Source organism: Protopterus annectens, chromosome 3.part1, assembly GCF_019279795.1.
Source record: "Protopterus annectens isolate FY-2018-M chromosome 3.part1, PAN1.0, whole genome shotgun sequence".
Taxonomy (NCBI): Eukaryota; Metazoa; Chordata; order Ceratodontiformes; family Protopteridae; genus Protopterus; species Protopterus annectens.
Window position 1 is genome coordinate 1107418859 of NC_056732.1, and position 24539 is coordinate 1107443397.

A 24539-nucleotide genomic window follows, 5' to 3' on the forward strand; every position below is an offset into this window, starting at 1 on the left:
GGAGTGGGAGCTGTTGGTGAATGAAAGTAACTTGCCCTTTGGTCATTTGCTCAGTTAACCATCTGGAATTGTAGGATTAAAGTACATTTGTTTAACAGGTTGGAATTCATGTAGCTGTTTATATGAAGCAAAGCTGAAATTACATAGCTCCCAATTCCCAACTATTTTGCAGAATGTCCCTGATTTTGCACACAGTTTTGGTCTGTTTCTCAGAAAATGTGTGTTTTCTGGAAAATCACTGAGGAATGTAGTCACTAGAAAAGACATCTGAGTTTCAGATTTCATACCCTTCTGAAAATGCATGCTAATGCAAAAATTATTATAATGACTTTCTAAAGAAATCTACCTCTGATTTAGGGCCTTTGTCCCAAGTTTTCACACTAAGAGTTTAAAAAGGCTTATCATTCATGAAAATTGTATGAAAAGTACACAGCAAAGTAGCTATAACTACTCAGTAGGTTTGGGGTCCATCTGTGGATGAAATAACTTGCCCTCTTGTTTGTTCAGTTTAATCAGTCTTTGCAGGACAACTGTGCATATGTGTAAAATACGTTTGAAAACTTGGGTTACTGTGCTTGTGTGATACATTATTGTTTCAATAATTATTTATTTACCACTATCAGACAGCTGAGGTGGGGACAGTCCACAAACGGATTACAACTGCTTGGTACAAAGTGTGTTTATGGAGGACACTGCTTTGCAGGATTAGTGAGTTTTTGTGTAAAGCAAGTTGGGATACTTTACTGCGGTCATTTTTCTATCATAGTTGGACACTGAATGTACATACAGTCAAAGCATCTGTAATTGAAGGACATGGCCACTTTCTGACTATGACTACTGCAGTTTGAATGATCTTAAATAAGAAATGTGAATCCAAAAGAATAAGCAAATGTATTTGTGGTCCAAAGGAAAAAAGTCTGAGACAAAGTGTGTGTGTGTGTGTGTGTGTGTGTGGGGGGGGCATGGTTTGAAAACTGTACAGGGTTCAAGGTGCACTTACTCCCCTACTGTCTATATCACAAAGCCAGCCTTAGCATTTTCCATTTGAAGGAAAACATGATCATACGACTAATGACCAATATTTTTTTTGTTCCTAACTATCTGCAACTATCAAACCACAAACCATCCTGGTTGCTCTCTTAACAATTAATTTCCTCATCCCAATTAGCATGCAGTGGATAGGAGACTTGGTGACTGGAAAGGAAGATCAGTATTCTGGTAATGAGTTAGGAATTTTCCTTCAATGGTTCCTTAATGCCCCTCAGCAGAGTAAGCATTCTACTCTGAGGGGCACACTCCCCAAGACTACCTCCTTTACACCAACTACGTATGATAATCAACTCTTGATGCATGTTAGAAAAAAATATATTTTAACTAATTTTAGAGCATCTATTATCAGCAAAATGTCCATATGATGAACCGACTCCCCCCCCCCAAAAATGATATACAATAAATCATATTCACCCATCAGTATGATACCTGCTCCAAGGCAGTATGAGGCAAGTATGCAATGATAAACCAGTGATCTCAAACAGGACTGGCAAATCAATACTTTCAGCTTACTGTACACAGTCTCTTAAATTACAGGTCCTAACAAGATCACATGAAAGGGTGTCATACACGATCACTTGAAATCCCTGGGCTGTGAGTGGCAAACATTATAAGTGATAGTTTTGCTTTGTTATCAGACAGAACTGTCAGGGTTTGACCTGCTGTAGCCTACAACTGCCTCAGGGAAAAAAATGTGTCTCTGTTGTACTGTGATACAAAGTTCAAAATACACTCATTAGAAGAGTCTTCTCAGAGGATCAGAAGATGAATCTGCACTAGAAATAATTTCAGTGCTGCACTACAGCCTTGCACTAAACCCTGGAGAAGGCATGCTGGCATCAAACAGCAGCACTGCTAAAGTGAGAGCACCTAGAATAATCTGCAGTTAAATATTACTGTTGGTATTCAGAGAGTTCCCATTCCAGGAAGAGAAAGCACCTTATCCACCAAGACAGAAAGACCCCAGACTCAGTGCTGAACAATTTTGCGATGGTCAGCTGTGAGATAATGAAGAATTAGCTTAACGAAAGATTCAATGAGTAAGATCAGTGAAGAGGAGACACTGCCCTTGTCCTAACAAGCAGCAATTTTGGAAATTATTTAAAAATGTCCAGGGTTAAAAAGGGCAGTCATAAAAACTTATTTCTTTCTAAATAAAAAAAAAAGCCACAATAAACATTTTTTTCATTCAGCTCAACTTCTGATGAACTGGCTTTTGCAATATTGTTTGGAGAGGACTTCAGCTATCTATATCTGACAAAATAAATGAAGGTGCGATGGAAAAAAAAGAGTTAAACATATGTAGTGAAAATCTATGGAATAATCTAGCCCAAGCTCCATCCCTACTCAAAATGTGGAGTAATTTGGAGGCACTGATCAGTTATGGGCAAAAGAATGGGCTGGAGAGAGAAAATGGGCTCCATGGTTATCATTTAGTCCATCAAATCCTGGCACCTATCAGATCCAGTATTATATGAAGGGTGGTGAAAAAGGATTCACAGGAAAAAGGACAACTTGTGTTCTTAAGTTTCCAAAAGGACTCCAATGACCAGCCTATAACTAGGATACAGACACCAGTGTATGCCTGCTACATTTGGCAGACACAGAAAAGCCCACAGCTATTGCCCCAAGGGAATACAGCAGTAACCTACATCCCCTGTAATAGGATTCAAATTTGATGATACAAAGAGATATGGGGCTGTGGCCTCTCATGAGGTGCAACTCCACAGCAGAGAGTGTCTGAGGTCTGAATCAAGTCTCCTGGTCTTGATATCTCTCATGCTAAGCCTAACATGGAAATCTGGGACACCACATCTTCTTTGGTGCATACATCATTGGTTAGATAATCCCCTGTAAAGCGATCACTGCACATATGTACACTGCAATTTTGCCCAGTACAAAAGAAATGCTCATCAAAGGAGGTCATTTGATTAAGGACAGACTGTAAATCACAAGATAAAAACATCACAAAGATGACATATCTTAGATGGAAAAGACTGATGAACAGGCAAACTAAACTTCGCCTTTATAAAGACTTTAAACTTATTACTTGAAAAGACACTAACAATGGAGTAATGAGCAGTACACAATGACATGGCACAGACAAGGTATACAGCAATATGATTTAATAACCTATCTTACTGTCATAGGAACCATGATGCAACACTCATTCTCAGCCTGACAATACTTTAAACAACCATAATGGAATAGGACAGCGTGACAGATTATTCTTGGATCTCTGGCTAACAGACACACCAAGTGCAGTTATGAAAAAAACATCCAAGTTAGGAAAAAACAATGCAGAATTAGTTAAATTAACATGGCAACTCTTTTGCAAGCATCAGTGCAGTACCCTTAGCTGTTTCTTGCTGAGAACAGAAGATGAATGGAAGAAGATAGTGTATGACATTCTTTTCATTAGGTTGACAATCATTTACCCCTTCACAGGCACAGAGAGAAAAGGAAATGAAACAGAAGAATTAAAATAATCATCATACAGAACTAACAAAACTAAAAACAAAAATATGGTTATATAGATAACATGCCTGAGAAACAGCTGCAGTGCTCTTTTTAAGCTATTTGTCTATTTCCCTCAAGACTTGTTTTTATTTACCACCCTTTGCAAATAATAAGAAAACTTGCAAGTGAAAGTGCTATAATTTTCTTTTGGCTTTAGTATGTTACCCAAGCACTAAGCATACAACCCTACCACATTTTTCTGGCTCCAAAGTGGAATGCAGGTACTGTACACCACTGCTAAGCATGCATTTTATACAACGAACAGCAGCTATCTAAATGGAAGGAATAAAACATTAATTTTAAACTCCAGCACAGTGTCCTTGCACAAGATATCCAGATTTTTAACTGTCATACTCCACATCTCACACACATTAAGAAACTGCATCATAGATGACTGACCATAGGAAAATATGTTAAGTGGCAGACATGAGAAAATTCATTACATCTTGCCTTGTAACAGCTCTTTAAGACAATGGTAGCCACAAGGTTACCAAGCCAGGCTTTAACTACTCTGGTGAATTACTAGTTTTCTTCAATACCGATGCTGGTAATCTGTTTTCCAATCTATGTCACTATATAATCATGGGTTAGCCACAATTTTTGGACTTGTATGCTACATTTCCTTGAATGTATTCCACCAAAAAGTGCAGCCCGCAACAACCCAAGCTGTCTTCTCTATGCTCTTGATTCCATTTTGTTAGCAGACAGTTGGAGGAACAAAGACCCCGCAATTAGGGTTGTGAGGAAAAAGTACTCTGTATGATGGTTTTAGGGGAAAGCATCCCTAAAGAAACGCACTTTTTAAAATTTACAAGTACTTCTGTATTTACTGAAAAGAATGCTGTCATCTTGAATCAAAGAATTGTGCTGCTCTTCTTATATTCCCAACAGATTTTCTTAAAGCAAGCCATCAATGGTGTGACTAAGCTATTACTTGGCAGTTGACACAGAGGTTTAAGGCTATGAGCTGTTTCCTGTGCTCCAGGTTTAATTTCCCTCAGCCTTCATTTCATACCTCTCAACTGTCTGGATTTTTGCCTCATATTTTTGGTCTCCTCCTCATAAAACATATGTTTTTCGGGCAAATCACTGATGACTGAAGTCACTAAATAATAATATACATTTGAGTTTTGGATTTCATATTCTTCAGAAAATGCATAACACATCCTGTCACTATAATAATTTTCTAAGTTTATAAGAGTAATTTTTAAAAACTGTACTTATTTTTTGGGTCTTGCTCCCCCCTCCCATTATTTTAGGCTTTGTCCAGATTTCTTGTGCTAATAGACTGAAAGGTACACTCTGTTTGCTTGTGTGACTAAGTCATTTAACCAGACAGTGCTCGCAGTCTCAGTCTGAAAAAGGTCTGTATGGGACAGTGTTCTATCTTGGTTAAGGAATACAAAATAAATCTTCATCATTATCATATAAAAACCTACCATCCAATACCATCTTGAGAGGAAGGAGTCACCTACCTCCAGCAATGTCATAATTTATCATCTGTAGTTTGCTGGTACCTGACCTGACCAGGATAACACTCCTAGAAACAGTGGTAGTAAAAGTGAAGAAACAAAAAATAATTCTATAGAAAAGACAAAATACGCACCAAAGGACAAAAATGAAGCAAGAAAAAAAAAATCAGCAAGGTCTGCAAGACGACTTCTAACAATCCACTATTACAGCAAGCTCTATTGAACTGCACTACAAAAGGTCTCTCTTGCAATTGTCCATTACTGATATAATGAAAGTATGAAGCTGTAGCAGAATATTAAGAGGTAACAAAACAAATGCAGCCACCACAACAGCAGGATCTTTAAAATTAAAGCTATGAAAATTACAGTATTTCAAAAGTTGGTGACTACTTTTGGGGCAGTGCTAGCTAGGAAAACTTGTACCTAGTCCAGGAGATTTAACAGTGGACCACAGTATTCAGAAACAGACTGTGCAGTCCTGAACAAGGGATGTGCAGAGCTGCCCTGTAAGTGACTGTTACTACAGCATGATTCATAACTCCAAAATGCCCTACAGTTCCACAGTGGATGCAGAAACTCATCAATGGTGGTGGCCCTGGATCAAGCAATGAGTAACACTATACTGTTCAGAGTATACAACAGACCTGTGGCTAGACATGTATGCAATGTCAGTAACACTCTCATTGTGGCTTCTTAGAAACACAAGTGGAATAATGCTTATCATCACTGTTCATTAAAGCTGCAGCTTGAATAGATCACAACAGGTGTCTTGTGTTAGGACATCACTACAGTAATATACTAGTATACAGAACAGTACTATAGCAAATGGAAAGCAAATGCCTGTTTGATGGTATTTAGCTGTTCACCAAATCTGGTGCAGTCTGCTGACAGAGACTATGTGTTCAAAGCCTATAGACATTCCTCCATATAACTTTTCCCAGTGTTTCCAAGTTGCAAAGAGTAAGTAAACAGAGTGCAGGGATCAATCCCTGTATTATAGGGGGTGGAAGGAAAAGCCAACCCTCTCCACTGAAGATATAGTGTTCAAAAGCAACACTACAATGCAAAGCTAGGATGAAAGAGGATTCACACATGCAGCTGTCAACGGTCCAGACAATTTTTCACAACAGATGTATGCTAACAAAGAAATTTCACACAGATCTGTGACACAAGGAAGAGTACTTACAGACACATGGGAACACAAAGTAGAGACTGTAAATCTATGACTTGTGACACATTGTTTACTGCAAGATAGAAAGACAAAAGGCACATCATCAATCAATCTGTATGGCACTAAATGTTGAGGAGTACTACAGCACTGTTGACAGGTAAGAATCTTGGATGTTGCACTGTTGATAGCAGGTAAGAAATGTAGGAATGACAAAGCACTTTAGGATTTTCTTGATATGCTGTCATGACAAACGATGGTTCCTAAATGTTTCAGGTTACTTTTCCATAACAGTACAGAAGGAATTGTGCATATAATTCAAATGAAAGAATTATGTACTGTTTGGTTTTGCACTGGTGGGATCCCTGTATCGTCCCTTTGTGGGACACACAGTGGGTTAGTTAATCCTACATTGTTGCTGTGCACAAAATGCCACTCACCTGCATCTATACTTATTTGTACAGGTTTGCATATATTTTCCATTGATGGAATGCTGATGTTACTCAGCACATTTTTCTTTGCATAATGCCAGCATAACAATACCACTGGAATAATGCAACTTTACTTTTGTGCTAGTAGTCCTTGGTAAATGACCACAAGTATTTGTCTATCATAAATATTATACCAGTGGTGCACAACGTCTGGCCCCAGGGCCAAATCCGTCCCTCGACGCAACACCATCCGGCCCCCAGATAGTAACCAAAAATGTTTTAAAAAAGTGAAAAAATGGTATGCCTTACTCCAATCACACAAACTTTCCAGCATGTGCTTACTTACCTAACTGACGGCAGTTACACACAGCTCTAATTTTAGCTGCGGAAGTAACTATTCTTTGTTGTTTATAACTTGTAGTCTGTAAACAGTAGTAACTTTCTGCAAGAGTTTGTAATAAGTCATGGCTGCAAGCCAGAATAAAGTTAAATGAAAATAAGTAAAAATGCCAGTCACCTGTACCTATTGTTAACTCATAACGACTTACTATGTTTTGACGTGGCCCACAGATGCATTAAGAATTCGTGCAGAGGCCCTCCCCACAAAAAGGTTGTGCACTACTGTATTATACTCAGCAAACTGCACATTTGTGCACTGTGTAGGATGGTCAGGCTCCTCATTTGCTACCTGCTCTGTACTGTACTCTTCTAGCCATTCAAAAATATATGCCACTGAGTTTGGGTATACTTCTGAATTGCTTAGAGCTCTGGTATATAGTTTACACAGAGTATCAATCATACACAATTGTGGATAATGTTTATGAATCTGGTTATACGCCTTAGAATTAGATGCCTACTTTAAGAGACATTTTTAAAGGGATGCACATATCTTGTTCCATAACAAATCACTTTACAGAAAGCTAAATTAATGCATAAGAGCTGCTATAGCACAGCAAACTTTAATTCAAACAAGGAGATGAATGCAAGTACAAATACTCTGCTAATGACTTAAATGTAAGCTGTCAAAGAACCATGGCAGCAGGAAATCTTAATTTTATAAGAAGACAGAATGAAAGCAATCAATTTACATGGTGTGGGAATGGAGCCCACAGACTTCTGCAGCAAAGGTGAGTGTGCTACCTGTTATACCACTGAAAATGGTACTTTTGAAATCCTTTAGTGTTAGAAGCATCAACTACACTTCTTTCAGGTTGATGTAAAGCTTCATCCTGAAGAGACTGCCATCTAAAGTAAGCTTTGGCAGCCAAAACTGAAACCATGTTTCCCTATATAAACTACATGATAAGACAGTATGGACTACATATGCAAATACAAGCTCATAATGCTGAAATACAACTTCAGGCCCTTTCTTAAAGCTGGGATCCGGTATAAATAAAAATAAAACGGATATGAGGTAGATGGGGGAGGAGCTGACATAATTAAGATCTTTATTTCACAGATAAAAGGTTTGATATTGAACTATGGTTATTGGCTAGGCTTGTAATAGTCTTCAGTCTGATAGACTAGTATTTCACCTATAAACCTATGAGCAGAGATAATGCTTATCTGACATATGATGCCATAGACAGAGATACAGCTTATCTAACATCAGCGCTTTTAAGGTAATGCAGAAACTTCCTTGTGGGCAGTATGACATTCAGAACCATTGGGAGGTTGATAACATGTAAACAAACTCTACAGTGAAAAAACTGAGCGGAGCCAGTCTCTAAAACAACCTATTATCAGGCCACCTCTACGGAGATAAAATGACTTTCCGAAGAGATAAATCCAGTGCTGCTCCAAAAAATATCTACTGCTGGGGTGGCATGAAATCTGCTTTCTTGCAATTCGTACTCCAACACTGTGACTGCAAGAACAGTATGGCTATCTCCAAGCTGTCCAATAAATGCGCAGTTTGGCATGGAAGTTTGTGTCTAGCAAAGTTCCAGGCCTAACAGTATGAATCCCAATCGGCTACTTGCATTCTAGCCCATGAATAACTGTCAGAATAAAACTGGGGTCTCGAGCACAAGTCAACTTTTTCACATCTGTGGAGAGAATCTTCAAGATTTACACTGCAAATTGCCTTTCATAGGTTAAGTGAGGTGCTGCAGTAATATTACCAGAGGTAAGACAGGAGTAAAGAATTTAATTTAAGGTATCAGGGTCAGTACCACACTTAGGCTACAAACTGTTTTGAGAGTTGCCCAGAGCATTATCCGAAATAATATACGAGATCAGCTGCTTATGATCCATTTTAAATAAGACTGGATGATGGACATTGCAGAGCAATTAGTCAGTTGTTAAATTCAAATGGCAATGTCCTACTCCTACAGTTCAGAGAGAAAAAAATCTTCCAGCACCTATTACCTAATAACACTTAATGACCTATATACTGGGGAAAGTAGCCAACTGCAGAACTGCTGGAGGAATATGTACTATGAACAAGATGAGAATGAGTTTAGAAAAAAATTACTAGAGCTAGTTTTAAAGTCTGAAGAGAGACTTGAAAGCTGGCTAAGCTCATGAAAAAGAGTTGAAGGAAATAGGATGTGGGACAGTAGGTGTTGCAGATGTAGCTGAATAATGTTCTTAAAGAAGAAGCAATGTTTATTGACAATGTCCAAACCAGGATTGTCCTAGGAAGGGACATAGGGCTGCTGATTTCTCTGGCCGAGTTGCTTCAAGTCATTCCAGTATTGTTCTGCAGAGTTCACAATTGATGAATGCAGGTGAAGGAGAATCTCTCTCTCACTTTTTGATTACTAGATTTAGTTAAGTTTCAAGATTCACAGAAGACATTAGATGAATATTCTTGGGTACACAAGTACTGCCATATACATTCCAGTGCTATTCTTGCTTCAGCATCAGTCTTTGACAAGCATTAACTGTAGTTATTAAGATTTCACTTTCCTCTTAACAGGTGGAGGTGAGTTGTTTTTTAAAGTTTTAGCAATATCCAGCCAGCCCAGTGGCACAGAAGGATGAAGCTCTAACTATGGTCCAACTGACCCCAGCATTAGATTAGTGGCATGGCTGTTTAGCAGAACTGGCAGGAAGTATGGGCATGCAACATGGCCATGGAGGCATTTCAAAGGCTACACCTTATTGCCCTCTCCTTCAAGGACATTGTTTTTCACTTCCCTTCACAATCTGCTGGGCAATCCCATCCAGGGAACAGTACCTGAGTAATGCAAGTCTCCACTGCTCCTTCACTCTCTGATAGCAGCCCCAAAACAGAGACAGGGAGATAATAAGCAAGGTTGATAGGATAATTGGTTAAGCTTAAACTGGCACACAAGGACAGTTAGCCAAGTACTAACCTATGAACCTATAATATCAGTTAAGTCTTTGGAGGGGGGATTGGCATAATGGCCAAGATCTTCACCTCACAGGTACAAGGTACAGGGTTTGGTTCTGACCATGGGTTATTGGCTAGGCTTAAAATGGCTCTTCAGGGCAGTTAGCCCAATATTTTCCTATAAACCTATGAGAAAAAACAATCAATAGCATTTAACGTACCAGAGAGGGAAAAAGGGAAAGAATTGCAATGCTTAAAGTAAGATGAAAAGCCAAGAAATAAGACTGAATTAACAAAGTATTTCAAACTGCAAATACTGCTATATACCCAAAGAGTGAGCGGGTAAATAACCTTAAAGACTTCAAGTTTTGGGTGTCTGAAGAGAGGAACCAGTCAAGTGCATTATTATGACCATATCCTTTATTAGTTTTAGTGTGTAGGCATAACAGTTATGTCAGTGTCCACTGACCAGCTCTGGAATGTGAAGAGCAAACATAACAGTAGCTCAGTCAATATTTACCCATTTATATTTTTTCCAAACTGTGTGTCCTAGTGATAGTGATAGCAAGCTAAGAAGGTTAAAACAGGAATAGCTATCCTTGGCAACAGTCTGTAGCTCATACTGTGGGATCTCTACTTGTTACAGGAAAGCTGAGAAATAGACTCTCTCCAAAGTGCCTTGGGTCTGCTCGACTAAAGGTGGACTTTGCTACTTCTTTTTCTCCCAGGAGGCATCCTCACAAAGTACCCCAACCACCTCAACAGACTCCTCTCAACCTAAAGAAACATTGTCTGCACTCAGACAGCAGTGACGAGTTGCTAAAGTTTTCATGGAAAGCAAGCTCAATTACCTTGCTAAGAAACCTCATTTCCTCCACTTACATCTATGATCACAACCTTTCAGTCACTAGCCAAAGCTCATAAACATAGGTGAGAGATGAAGTAGGATACAGACTGACTGGTAAACTGACATTTCATCCTGTTACTCAGTTTTGATTCAACACCATACTCCGGCAGACTTTCTGCAGTACTGGCACTGCTAAAGCTATCAAAATCTCAGTTTCCTCTGCCTTCACTAAAACACCAAGCACAAAAATGGTAGAACGAGTAGTAAAGTGGAGAGTGAATTACAAAAGCAACAAAAAAGTATTCTCTCCACAACGTCGAGCCAAACACAATTTATTAAAATGACAAAGCTTTCGGATATACAAACAATCCTTCCTCAGTGTCTTACAGGAATTAAAAACTCAAACTAGTATTTATAGTAAAAACATGTGACACAGCCATTAATTAGATATAGTGAACACCCAATTTTTAAAGAAACAGAAATAACAAAAATAAAAACAGATATACACATATACTTCATTTCTTCTTAATTTTCCTTTTACTTTTCAAGACAGGTTTCAAAGTGACCTACATACATAAGAAAATTATGTAATAACTTAAAACGCTTGTAATGTTTTAAGGATTTTGCTTTGAATAAAGTACAAGGCAGTGAATTTAATAGAATAGGTACATTTCTGTGCTATAATTGTTCTTGCTGTAATAGTATTAATTCGTGTCCTGAATTTATACATCCTAACAGAGGTAAAAAGTTTACTTTCCATTGTGCAGCAACATGTAAAACTTCTAGCATTATATATCTTGCGACATGTAAAAAGTGCCTAGGTTTTTATGTGGGAAAATCAACTAGGTGATTAAAGGATAGAATTATTGAACATAGGTCAGAGATCCATAGGAATGTTTGTAGTAATTTACTTGCTTGCCATACCTCCCAGATGGGTGTTGAACATGAATTTGATTTTAGAGCTATGTCCATAGTCTACTTTGATATTAGGCGTGGTGACCATAACAATGTTGTGGACACCAAGGAATATGAATGGATAGTTAGGCTTCAGGCCAATAAGGGTCCAGGATTAAACAAACAGGTCACTTTGAAACCTGTCTTGAAAAGTAAACAAAGGAAAATTAAGAAGAAATGAAGTATATGTGTATATCTGTTTTTATTTTTGTTATTTCTGTTTCTTTAAAAATTGGGTGTTCACTATATCTACTTAATGGCTGTGTCACATGTTTTTACTATAAATTCTAGTTTGAGTTTTTAATTCTTGTAAGACACTGAGGTAGGATTGTTTGTATATCCGAAAGCTTTGTCATTTCACTAAAACACCACCATCAAAAAATACTTAAAACCTCTCTACCTGAAGCAGCTGCTAACCCCTAAATGCATACAACAAAGCACTTTTTTCTTGGGGAGAACTTTGATCTCCAATTTGTAGGTGTATTTTTCATCCAACCTCACCATTACATATAGATCATACTCATATGAAGCTAAGAAAGCAACATCTGCAAAACAATGCAGATGAAACCTTCACATTCCTGAACTGGATACTCTCTAGACCTTGACTGCACCTCTCCATGAAAGTTACCAATAGAAGAGGTGACAAGACACACTTTTATAGGATTCTCTGCTCACATTCAATGTAATCACCAAAAATGTAGACTCCACTCTCACTCCTAGAATATAAGAAAAGAATGACACTTAGTAATACAGTACAGTCAAACTCCTACAACCCTTTTAATATCTCTACAAGGTCAAAAACTCAACCACACTGTTCTAAGGCCAGGATGGATTCTGTGCTCCTCCTCCAGAATAGACTATCAGATGAAATCTCCTTTCCTACTCCCTGAAATAGGCTTTCTTAAGAAGCTAAGTTGCATGATTCTTTTATAACTTAAACATACCACTCTGCCCCTCATTATGAAAATGAGGACCACCATTCTAGTCTGCCAACTCTGAGGTAATCTTCCACTAGACTGACTGGTGAACTAACATTTCATTCTTATTTGGCAAGCCAGAGAATTTAGGAATTTCTCAAAATTGTTCCTCCTACCTCCAGACAGTTCCACAGGCTGAGGTCAACATTTCTACATCGTTGATGAGAATAGTCTAGGATAAGTACCCCCTTCCCCCACAAAGTCACAAAATGGTTTTCTAGAACCTCTCTGAGGTTAACCAAAAGTAATTTTCTACTGTTCTATCAAACTGCTGTCACACACCGGGGCCTTCACATTACTAACTGCTGAAGCTGTTCATAGGTTCATACTAGGCTATCTCCCCTAGGGCATTTATAAGCCTAGCCAGAGTGTGTTTGGCTTTCGCCACCCATTTTAAATTAATTTTGCTATGCCCTTTTTCAAGGTTAGTATACTGTGCCTCTGTCTAACAGTGACACAGAAGTGATACCCGGGGTAAACCTATGATCTCCCATCCACTCATCATGATTCCTCTTGAAGAGAGTCAATGAGGGACTCTGCCTAACCTGGACTGGGATTTTATTCCAGAGTGAAGGGAGCCTCTGGGTTATGAATCTGTCCCTCCAGCATGTCCCATTTATTTCAGTGCTGAGGTTCAAGTATCTCGAGCGCGTAGCTCGATGGGATTTGGATTTTCTGAGGTGCAGCATGTCCATTAATTCCGGGTTGGACATGGCTTTATACGTCAGTCACAGATCGCCCCTGAGCAGGCGGTATGCCACTGAGTAGAGCTGGAGAGCTAGAGCATATGGCATCTGTTTGAGCCCTTTGATCCTCTTTGTGAGGTACTTTTGGGGTCTTTCCAGTTGCTGCAGGTGCCTGGTAAGGTACATCCCAAAAGGGGCAGTGTACTCAATTATGGGCCTGATGAGGGATGAGTAAAGAGGCACGATGACCTCCCTTGATCTAGATGTGAATCTCTTCATGATTAAGTGGGCTATATAAAATGTTTTTCAAACCACTTTGGCCACGTGGTTGTCAAATGAGAGATTGCTATCAACTTGGGTCCCCAGGTCCCTAATTACTTCTTCTGTACTTAATGGATTACCACCTATGTGGTAATTTGTGGGCACTTTGTTTTTGCCAAAGGGGATGACTATACACTTTTTGGCGTTTAGCTTGAGGCCATGGCTCTGGCACCAGTTGTCTGTTTCTATGAGGCCCTTTTGGAGGATGCTTGTGTCGGCTGGAGAGTCGATTATGGCGCCCAGTTTGCAGTCATCTATGAACTTGGTCAGCCACAGTCCTTCCGTGTTGGCCTGTACCTCTGAGAAATATATACCGAACAAGAGAGGTCCCAGGACTGAGCCTTGTGGGACACCACTTGTAACTGGTTTGGAGTCTGACATGGCTCCAGCAATTCTAACCATGTGGGTTCTGTCTTTGAGCCAGTTTGCAACCCATCTAGTGACATAGGGGTTTATATTTAAGCTGGTGAGCTTATCTATAATGCCCGAGTGGGGTATCGTATTGAAGGCTTTTGCGAGGTCCAGGTAGGCTGTGTGGACCACCTTCCCCTCATCAATAGCCTTGGTGATGGTTTCAAAGAAATCGACCAGGTTTAAGAGGCAGGATCTGCCCTTAACAAAGCCGAACTGGGTAGGATCCAGTGTCTGTAGGTCTCCAATATCTATATTTATGAGGTCCATGATGATCCTTTCCATAGCTTTGCAGACCAAGCTAGTCAGGCTTATGGGGCGACAGTTTCCAGGATTCGTTGAGGCACCACCTTTGTGGAGAGGGACCACTGTTGCTGTACGCCACTCTTTTGGGTACATATCCTGTAGTAAGGCTGAGATTGAGCAGTAGTTTTATGTTTGGGTTTAGCTCTTCTTGGAGTTCATGTAGGATGCAGCCCGGGACACCCATTGATGCTGTGTTTTTTGCTTTGGAGAAGGTGGCTCTTACCTGAGCATCTGAGATGTCAGGGGGGCAGCACTCTACCGGGATAGATTATTTGCCCTTTTGGTGGGGAGGGAGGGAGAAGTTTGCGCTGAACCTGTCAGCTAGAATGTTGGCAATGTCTGTGTGTTCGGTGTATTTTTTGTCATTTTGGACTAATTCTGAGCATATCTGGGAATTCCCACCCATGTTCCTAACATAACTAAAGAAAGCCTTGTGATTATCCTTAGTGTCCTGTGCAATTTTTCTCTCGAAGCTGGCCTTAGATGATTTCATGAGTGCCCGTAGTTTTTTGCTAATACTGATCAGAGATGCCTTCCCTTTTTGGGATTTTGCTCTATCATGTAGTAGCTTCCTTCTTCTATTTGTATAGTTTGTTTATGGCTGGGGTCCACCAGACAGGATGTCTGCCTTTGGAGGATTGGGTCTTGGTTTTATTTGGGATTGCATGATCCATGCATTCCTGAAGGTGTTCATAGAATGTGTTTATAAAGGATTCTGCGGTCTGGGCCGTATTTTCCACAGGCCCGGGGGCTTTGAAGGATTCCACCTTGGTTTTGAGGAGTGTGAAATTTGCTTTAGAGAAGTTTTTTCACTGTGGTTTTCTGGGTAAGGGGTGGGGTCAGGATGTGAATATCCAATGAGATTAGTTTATGGTCTGATCTTACCAGTGAGGGATACACTTCTGGTCTGGAGCATAGATTCCCCATGTTGGTGATGATCAGGTCCAGTATGTTTTCCCCTCTTGTGGGAGTGGTAACAAGTTGTTCCATAGCATTTGAGTTTATAAATTCTAGGAACCTATGGGCTAGGGTGTTGAAGCTAGAGTAATGCTCCCAGTCTATGTTTGGGTAGTTGAAGTCACCCAATATAATGGCGTTTGGAGAGACCTTCATATTTTCCAGTGTTCTCAGGAAGGCCGAGTGGGGTTCCTGGGTTTGGGAGGGTGGTCTGTAGCAGGCTATAAACTGGAAGGCAGTTTTACCCACTGTTAGTTGCACATGGATAGTCTCTGATGCTTTGTGCTGTGCCACCAACCTGGAGGTGTGGGTATCTTTGACGAATATTGATATTCCCCCCCTCCTTTTGTGGTTTGGTCCAAGTTTTGGGGCCGAAAAGCATGGTATGAGGTATAACCTGGTAGTGCTGGGGTGCTCTTGGGAGCCTTGAACCAGGTTTCTGTTACTGCACAGATATCGATGTTCTCCATGCTAAGGAGAGTTTTGAGTGCGTGCATCTTCAGGTTTAGACTTCTGGCGTTGAGTAGCATTACTCTTAGTTTCTTATCCCTTGTGATACCTATGGAGGTAGGTTTGTCTTTTGAGCCTTGCCTAAAAAAGGCACTATGGGGGTAGCAAGAGCCTTTGCCAATATCCGAAAGCCCAGGGGTGACAGGTGCAAGCCTTCCCTAGCGAAGCATCGTGGCTTGACGAGCATGTCATCCCAGGCTGACAGGCATTGGATCCCCTGTGAATGACACCAATACTTAAGCCAATTGTTGAAATTGATCATCTTGTCTTCATATTGTGGCATAATTCTTGGTGAGGGTAAGATGCTACTCAAGGTCAGGGTCATACCGGCCTGGGCTACATGCTCAGAGAGCTCCTCTATGTCTCTCTTCATGTAGTCCGGGGAGATGCATCTCAGGTCATTCACACCAGCATGGACAATGACCGAGTCATATTTGTACTTCCCTTGGAGTGGCCTGAGTGCTTGTGTTATGTGGCGGATCCTAGCGCCCGACAGGCAGCTCACCGTGACCTTCTCCTTGTTCTGCCTGGTGAGTGGGACGTCAGTGTGCCTGACGATAGAGTCACCTATTACAAGTCTATCAGGTGTGTTGTTTAGCCTTAAGGGCTGTGACTGTTTGGCACACTGGCTTTGTGAGCTATGCGTTGCACGTGTTTTGTTTTGGGGTAGCGGTTGCTTGGATGTCTGCTTTGGAAGTCTCTGGTGCTTAGGCAGATTTTTATTTAGAGCCTCCGAGTATGTTTTTGTGTGTTTATGTGTTTGGTTTGCTGTCGTGGTCGGTCTATGTGAGACTGGAATTGTAGTGAGTGTGGTTTCCTTCTCCTCCTGACTGGTTACGCCAGTACTGAGTTGAGAGAGCTTAGCCTCCAGTTTGGCTACATGGTTGCATCTCTCACATGTGTTGGAATTTGTTGGGAGGAGGAGAGGGTTGTCTGTGTACATGAGGCAGTTGTAACATTGCCTCAGGATTCCCAGATTCACCAGCTGGACCAGAGAGGAGATTGACAACTGACCTTTGGACATGCTAGAATAGTATTGGGAATTCCTTTATAATTGAAAAAATGGGCCAATGGGGAACAAGGTACTCAAGGAGAGTTTGTGAGAGTGTAGTGCTTTTAATTTTTTAGTGCTGACTTATATAATTGCTTTAGTGAGCAAGTGCCAGGTAACTTAAATGCAAAAATGACAAACAGTAACTTTCTTTCAAGTGAAACAAGGAAATAAGTACAGTAAGCAATGCAGATATCATTAGGGATCCACAGAAGCGCTGAAAAGCTGCGTTTTAGGTGGAATTAGCATTTCAGGGAAATAACAAGCAAACAAACAACAAGCATACAAACAAAGCTAGATTGCTTTGCTGGCCTGCTGGCACCTGTCATCAGATTCAGAGAAACCCTGCTAGCAATCCAAAGATGGCATATTTCTTTAACTTGTTGTTTTTTCCTACCAGCAATATATACCCGTTCAGTCCTAGAGTTAAATCTAGGACAAGCACTGATCCCATTAACTACTACGGTCCTGAAGAGGGCCCACTTACACTCCCATCAATGACTTCCCCTGGGAAGGTGAACAAAGTCATCCCACAAAGCATTAGCTAAGTGTCCCTAGATATTCTCACTACACACATTGGTACGTCCAGCTACCACCCTGGCCATCTGATCCAACTTAGTAGCAAGTGATGATCAGCTGAAAGACAAGTCATTCTTACCAATCCTGCCCCCTCACACAAATCTGACACTAAACATTAACGTGAGCACTGATGTTTCACAGTACAGCTATCAAGTCAGTAGGGAGTATTCTGCTAAGCAATGCACCCGTAGTCTCCAAGAAGTCAGAATATTTCAAACAGAAGTTAGGTGTGTATCTAGTGAGTTTTTCTTTCTGCACCTCACATTTACACTGAGGTGATTTTACAGTTTACTGGCACAAGCCTCAGCTGTATAGCTGTGTAGCACATAAGTGGGGGCTTTCACGTGTACCCACCTCTTCCCAAGACATTTCCACATATGAAGAGAGATCATGTATGCCTGAGAAGTCTTATTCCACAGCTAATGTTGTGTGCTGAGGTAAGAGCAACAAAATCTATATGGTACTTTTCGACCCCCAGCCCAAGTGCCTGCTCCCTCCTTAGCATTTACATAACATTCCATTGTGCAAAAGCCTGTTTATATTTGCAGAGCCTAGTCCATCTTAATATGTCATTCTCTTGCATGTCAGCTGACTGGCACTGCAACTAACTTCTACCCTTCACCCTGCAGTTGGCAAACTCACACGGCAGTTTCATGCTGCTGTTTTATGCAGTGTTCAACTGGTCTATACGGTTTACCTAGCCTCCAGGCACAAACCTAATATCCTTCTTCTTGATGAAGTTAACTGATTCTTTAAGTCATTGGGAGGGTCACTGCTGTTAGCCTTGCCTCTCATCTCAGTGCCCTGGAACACAACTCTAAGGATCACAGTTGCAAGCAAATCCCTCTTGCACAAGGTTGTAATCCCATGAAGGCATCAGTACTTCAACTATCCATTTGTTTTCTTTTTGCTTTTGTTGACAGGGTTTGTCCAACCCCCTTTTCAGCGGAGGCCCAGGAGAAAAATTCCAACATATTAGAAACAGTTTTAAACAGATATTCAGTAGTATATATGAACAGACATTAACTAATACACATCAGCAAATACATATACATTTGCTAATTCGATTACATTCACATGAAAGTAGAAGCAACTACTACAGCTAAAGTACTAGCAGATGTTGAACACAAAGCATCTGAAGAGGTGTTAGTATATTTGTTAGATAGATAATATATCATATGATTAGTACAGAGAAACTCAAAGAAATGGAGGTGAGGGAAGGAACTAGGCAGGGCAGAAAATGTTTATACTGTAGTTAAAAGGTGGAGTGCAAAGCAGGTTCAGAGGCAATCATGTATGTGGCAATCATAAGGCTCATATTAACAGTACAGAGGTATAGGGGTGAGCAACATCACAAAACACTGTATACAACTGGAAGATGCTAGTAAAACTATTCAGGTATTGGTGAAGAGTGGTTGTGGGGTACAGGATTTTAAATGAAGAGAAATGGTTTGATGTTATTTATTTATTTATTTTATTTTATTTTACATTTGTTGACCGGGCTAGTCTAGCTGGATACATGTCCATTTTCAGTACAGGCCCGGGGAGAAAAGCTCCAAGAAAACCATACAAAAAGAAATATAAAAGTCATAACAGATCAAACTAAAAAAGACAATTGTAATAGCAAACTGAATATAACAGTGGCATTTATCCTGAAAATGTACAGGAGCAGATCCGCTGATTTGATAGGTGAAGTTTAACTGAGTTTGCATTCTGAATGGATTTCAGTGGTAATGGAATGTGGTTCCATCATTTAGATATTTTAATACAGAGTCTCACCTGCAGTATTAGGTGATTTGATTGGTGATAACAAAAAGCTCAGCTTTGATTATACTGCACTTCAAATCTACATTTCCAGTGTTCTTCAAGGAGTAAGGAGGAATGCAAAGATACAGCACAGTAAAATGCCTTTTTTCAAAGAATGATCCAAAATACAGTCCTCACAGCTGTAAGTAGGTGAGCGAACAAAGCAGAACAGCATCAGCACTAATTATAGAACATCACAATACTCCCTGCTCTTTTGTGTGACCATCTAGAGTAGTCCAGAAATCCAGTGAAGCAATTTGCAAGTCACACACAGGGCCGGCCTTAGCTGAAACGGCGCCCTAGGCGAAGTAGTGCTCCGGTGCCCCTTAAGCCCCACCCACACCAAACTTAAGGAACACCCCTATTTGAGCCACGCCCACAGATGGGCCACTCCCACAAAACACTCCAGTTCTTTGTGTTTAAATGCATGAAAATCTAAGTCATACTGTAAGACACCTTGTAGTGTAGATGACTGCAGTTGAAGGCGGAATTCTCCTTAACAAACCTGGTTGATCTTTTGCTAGTGTAGCGTTCATCTACAGTCATGAGACAGTATTAACTTTTTTGCAAGGTGCATTGATGTTTACATGTAGAAGTTATCATTTGGTCTAGTGTAGCAGCAACTCTACATTAACATTACTATATAAACCAAGTAATAATGTAAACTGCAGTTTTTATTAAAGACTATCAAGCACACAGGTGGCATCACAGTAAACTCTCACTTAAAACTGGGCATGACAAAATTTAGCAGACAACTGGTATCAAAGCAAACAGTTGGCAATAATTTCATTATTACATTTAGGCAAACATTACACACAAACCTATATTTGATTAACATGCTAAAAGTGTAACAAGTGCTCTTCACAATACTGTTATTCTCAACTAGTTACCTGTGAAGATAAATGTATTTGTTTTATTTATTCTTTGTTGACTGTGTTAGTTCCACTAAGCTTGTAGCCTCTTTTTAGGGGAGACCCAAGGTAGTATTTATACTACTATAACCAGGACATCAGGGAACTTCCATTACTCATTTTGACAGGTGCTGTGGGATCTTTTATATCCACCTGAGCTACCACCAATTCAGGCAAAGGAGGACACACTCAGGAGTGCAACACCTACTACAATGTCACCAGTCCATCTTCCTGGTGTAGGAAAAGAACTCACAGCCTTCATCACCAAAGGTGAGTGTGCTACCGTTTGCGCCACACTGCTCTGATAATGATCTTGTTTACTTGAGATTTTTCTTGAATTTTCTGGGGGGGGGGCGGTTCCCCACTTTTTATGGGCAAGATTCTTTAATCTTTGTTCATACAAAGGCTCCTAAGCTATCAAACAGACTGGGTGCGCATGACATGACATGGGTAGCAAAGTCCAGAAAAGGAATCAAGTGTAGCTCATCTGGATTGTTTCCACTAACCTCCATAAGGAACTGGTGTAAAGCAGGACAGACAACATCAGGGTTAATTTCTGCAATGCACCAACTCAAGATGGGGGAGCCACACAAGTGGCCTCAAAGTGTACCAAGCAGCGGTCAGTAAAGGAAACTGGCTCCATCACCAGGTCAACAGCTGATATACTTGATTGTAAAAATCAAATGTACAGTATGTCTGAAATAACTGGTAGCAAAGAGGTTACCACCTGAGAAAATTTAAATCTCTTAATAATATACATGATCTATTCACAAGAACCACAAACTCCTTGTTAACATGGATATTTAAATCAATCAAAACCGGCCACTTTGTGTTAGGGAAGACTGAGGTAACCAAAAAGTGTTTGAACTCTTGAATGGCTGTTAGATGCTAAAGTACTCAGTGTTGAATTAATGACAAGGAAGGAATTGAATGAACAAACTGCAGTCTTGGGCTGGTGCACTTGAAAAGGATAAAAAAAAATATATAGCTACTAACCCCTGGTATTATCTGAACATGACCCCTGAATTTTGAAAAAAACTCGAGGCAGAAGTGTTGCAAAGGTTAGACTAAAGCTCATCTTGAGCATTTTCCACAAGGCCATAGTCATGAAACAAGCAGGAGATAATAGCTGTCTTACAATGGACAGAGCTATTATTACTGTACAGTACCCACATGCAGACTAAGGAAGAGTAAGTCCTTTGTAGCAGTATTGTGATGTTTCAAGGATCCACAGGTACATAATTTGGAATTGCTGGACCCAAAATACTATTTTGTAATTCAAATATATACCTGGTTGTCTATCCATCTCAATGTTTAATTTTATTTCAATAAGCAGAAATTTACTATACAACTCATCACCTATTCATTCTCACAAATTGTGACAGAAAATGTTTCCCATTACTTTGTCTTGCTGTTACTACTGAGCAGAGACATTCATGTTAATCCTAGCCCAGCCACTCAACTTCCTCTATTACAGTCTCCCCAAAATTCTGTCTCTCTAGCTCTTTGTTGCAAGAATATAACAAGTATCAATAATAAATATCCAAAAATGGAACTCTGGGATTTTATTTATTAATCAAAAATAGAAACTATCACTCTACCTGAAACCAGTCTTTCAAGAATATGCTGTTCTCCTGCAGGAACTTCTAACTTTAACATTTTTTTTCTGATAACAGACCTGGAATTGAGAATAGGTAATGAAGTGCATGTTCGTATCAGAAAAATTCTAATCTTTCTCCTATGCTATTTGCACAAAGTAGTGCTACAACTATTATAACCCCAAACCCAGCATTTTATTCAAGTACAGTTAGGAAAACATACTAAATTCTTTATAGTAATATTATATATCCCACCAACCTCATTCTTAAGTTTACTACAACAAACATTCAAAACTATACTTAAGTTTACCAATCAACATAAAGTAGCTCTCATTGGTGATATCAACATAGATTGGAATGACCACAAAGAAAAATTACTCTCTCAGAATTTTGCAGGTCTATATACTCAAAAACAGATGGTTAGAGACTGCATAAGACCAAACTCTTCCACTGATAAAAATCCAACTCTTTACATATAACTTCTTTACAAATTAAGTCATATCTCTGCACTTCCTACTGCCATGAGTGATAACTGCACTATACTACCTTAGTGGTCCTTTAAATCTCACTAGATGCCTCCCCCTAACTTATTTATACAAAGTATATTCAAGATTCCTGCAGTGCAACCTTACTTAATGAACCTGAGCAAATTGACCGGACTTCTGCATTATATAACGTAATTACTAATATATAATAGACTATCCTCAGTAGCTACATTAAGTATAAAGGGTTCTGCTACCACTGGCTTACCTCAGAATTATTACAGTTATAAAAATAATTAGGGAGAGCTTTGGCCAAATGGAAAGTGAATCAACCTATCTCATTCTACCTGAACTAAAAAACAAATAAAATGTAACACTAGATTAGCAACTAATCAACTAATCAACCAAAATTCATTACATAAGGCAAAAATGCCTAACTTGGGCAACCAAAACATTTTCGACAGGCAGTAAAACTGCTAGGCTCAGATTAATGTTTCAAGGATCCACATGTACATAATTTGGAGTTGCTGGACCCAAAATACTATTTTGTAATTCAAATATATACCTGGTTGTCTATCCAAAGTCAACCAAATTTTCACATTTACTGACTTTCATGTTTGTCACAATTACGAGATCTGTACGAAAAGCAAATTCTTCTTTCAGATACAAAATCATAGACCACAGCAAAGCAAAATAATCTAATGATTTCCCACAGGCAGAACTACATGCCGCAGCATCACAAGTTAGCCTTACGGAGCAGCTCACACAACAAAATACGATTTATTTAAACAGCTAGTTGCATTGCAGTCACTGAAAATAGTGCTAACATGTGCCGATCTTTAAATATTCAAAAAAATCATTCCATTCCAGACAGATCCCCTCTAGTTCTACTGCAAAGTTCAACTTTTTTCTGAATCGACTTACTTACCTTCAAAAGCCAAAGGAAGCAAACAAGGGACACGAATCCGATGAGAAAAAAAGCGAAAATCCAACTTGGTAGCCCGCGTGTTGTACAGGGAGCTAGTCCGCTGATAATCCACGCCATCCAGACTGTCCACCGATCAAGAACAGAACAGGAAGTAATGTCACTCAGCCAATAGATACGCCCGCCTCTATCTCGACAATGAAGAAAGGAATGAGAGGCGAGCGTGAGCTGCACTATATACTCTGGATTGGAGCAGTAGCCAGGGACGTCATGGTACGAAAGCATCATTGATTGGATGCTTTAAATAATACCAAACAAGAGCAGCCACTGAAAACTCATCGGGGGGGGGGATGGAATAGCTAGCACTGTAGGTTCTTCTATGTGCTGTGAATGAATTACGGAAGTGGGGGAGGGCGCAATGCTACAATGGGGCTGGGCGCAATGTTGCTGAAAAGAGAGATTTCAAAGTATGAAATTGCGCCCTTTACGATGCTGGCCTTTACGGCGCCCTAGGCGGTCGCCTAGTTCGCCTATGCCTAAGGCCGGCCCTGGTCACACACATGATTCTACAACCAAGTTTGACACACACAGAGCTACATTCATGAATGTAAAATAATTCTAGCACTTGTACAAAAACTTGAGTACACAGAGCATTCCAAGTGCCTGTGGTGGCAGACATTACTAATGTATTTGCTAGTGGTTTTAGAATCTGGGGCATGTGGATGACACAGCTTACAAATTTAGTTTAAAGGAATGCTGGAACTTAAGGAAAATGCAGTGTTCACTCACTAGCTCATGAGTTAGCACTGGGATGGCAGATGGTACAGAGGTATAGCCAGGGAAATGTAGAACAAACAAAATGCACCAGTCGTGCACTAACAAACTTGTATATATTTATTTAAAGAATAAGATAAAAAATAAAAAACGTAAGCGCTTTCACGATAATTCCTATCGCTTCATCAGACAACTAAACAACTAAAAGTTACAGTTCATGTAACGTTTCAAACTTGTCAGCTGATATGAACAATCCAGGGAAATATCTATACAGAGAAACATGGGTGGACACGGCTGATATAGAAAGAATGAAAACTATAGAAGTATTCCACGTTTTTGTGCGAGTTACTCTGGGATATGCTTGATGTGGTCTGGTCACGAGGTTGAAGCCTGTGTGACTAAACTCAAAGCCAGGTATGAGTAAATACCAGAAAATTCCACACTCGTTTGTGGTATGTTGCTATTAAATCGTTTCTCAGAATTGGCGGATTTGTTTTTTATT

General features: G+C 39.9%; 1 protein-coding gene across 11 annotated transcripts in view; it reads right to left on the reverse strand.

The window, feature by feature from the left end:
• Nucleotides 1–24539, reverse strand: part of PTK2 (protein tyrosine kinase 2) — a 4250095-nt gene that overhangs the window by 1523853 nt on the left and 2701703 nt on the right. For 3 of the 11 annotated variants that reach the window (XM_044067250.1, XM_044067247.1, XM_044067249.1), the window contains one exon: nucleotides 3404–3490. The exons of the other annotated variants lie outside the window; for them this stretch is intronic. In XM_044067250.1, coding sequence (XP_043923185.1) covers nucleotides 3404–3490 — 87 coding nt within the window. The remainder of the gene's footprint in view (nucleotides 1–3403; nucleotides 3491–24539) is intronic. 11 annotated transcript variants of the gene reach the window in all.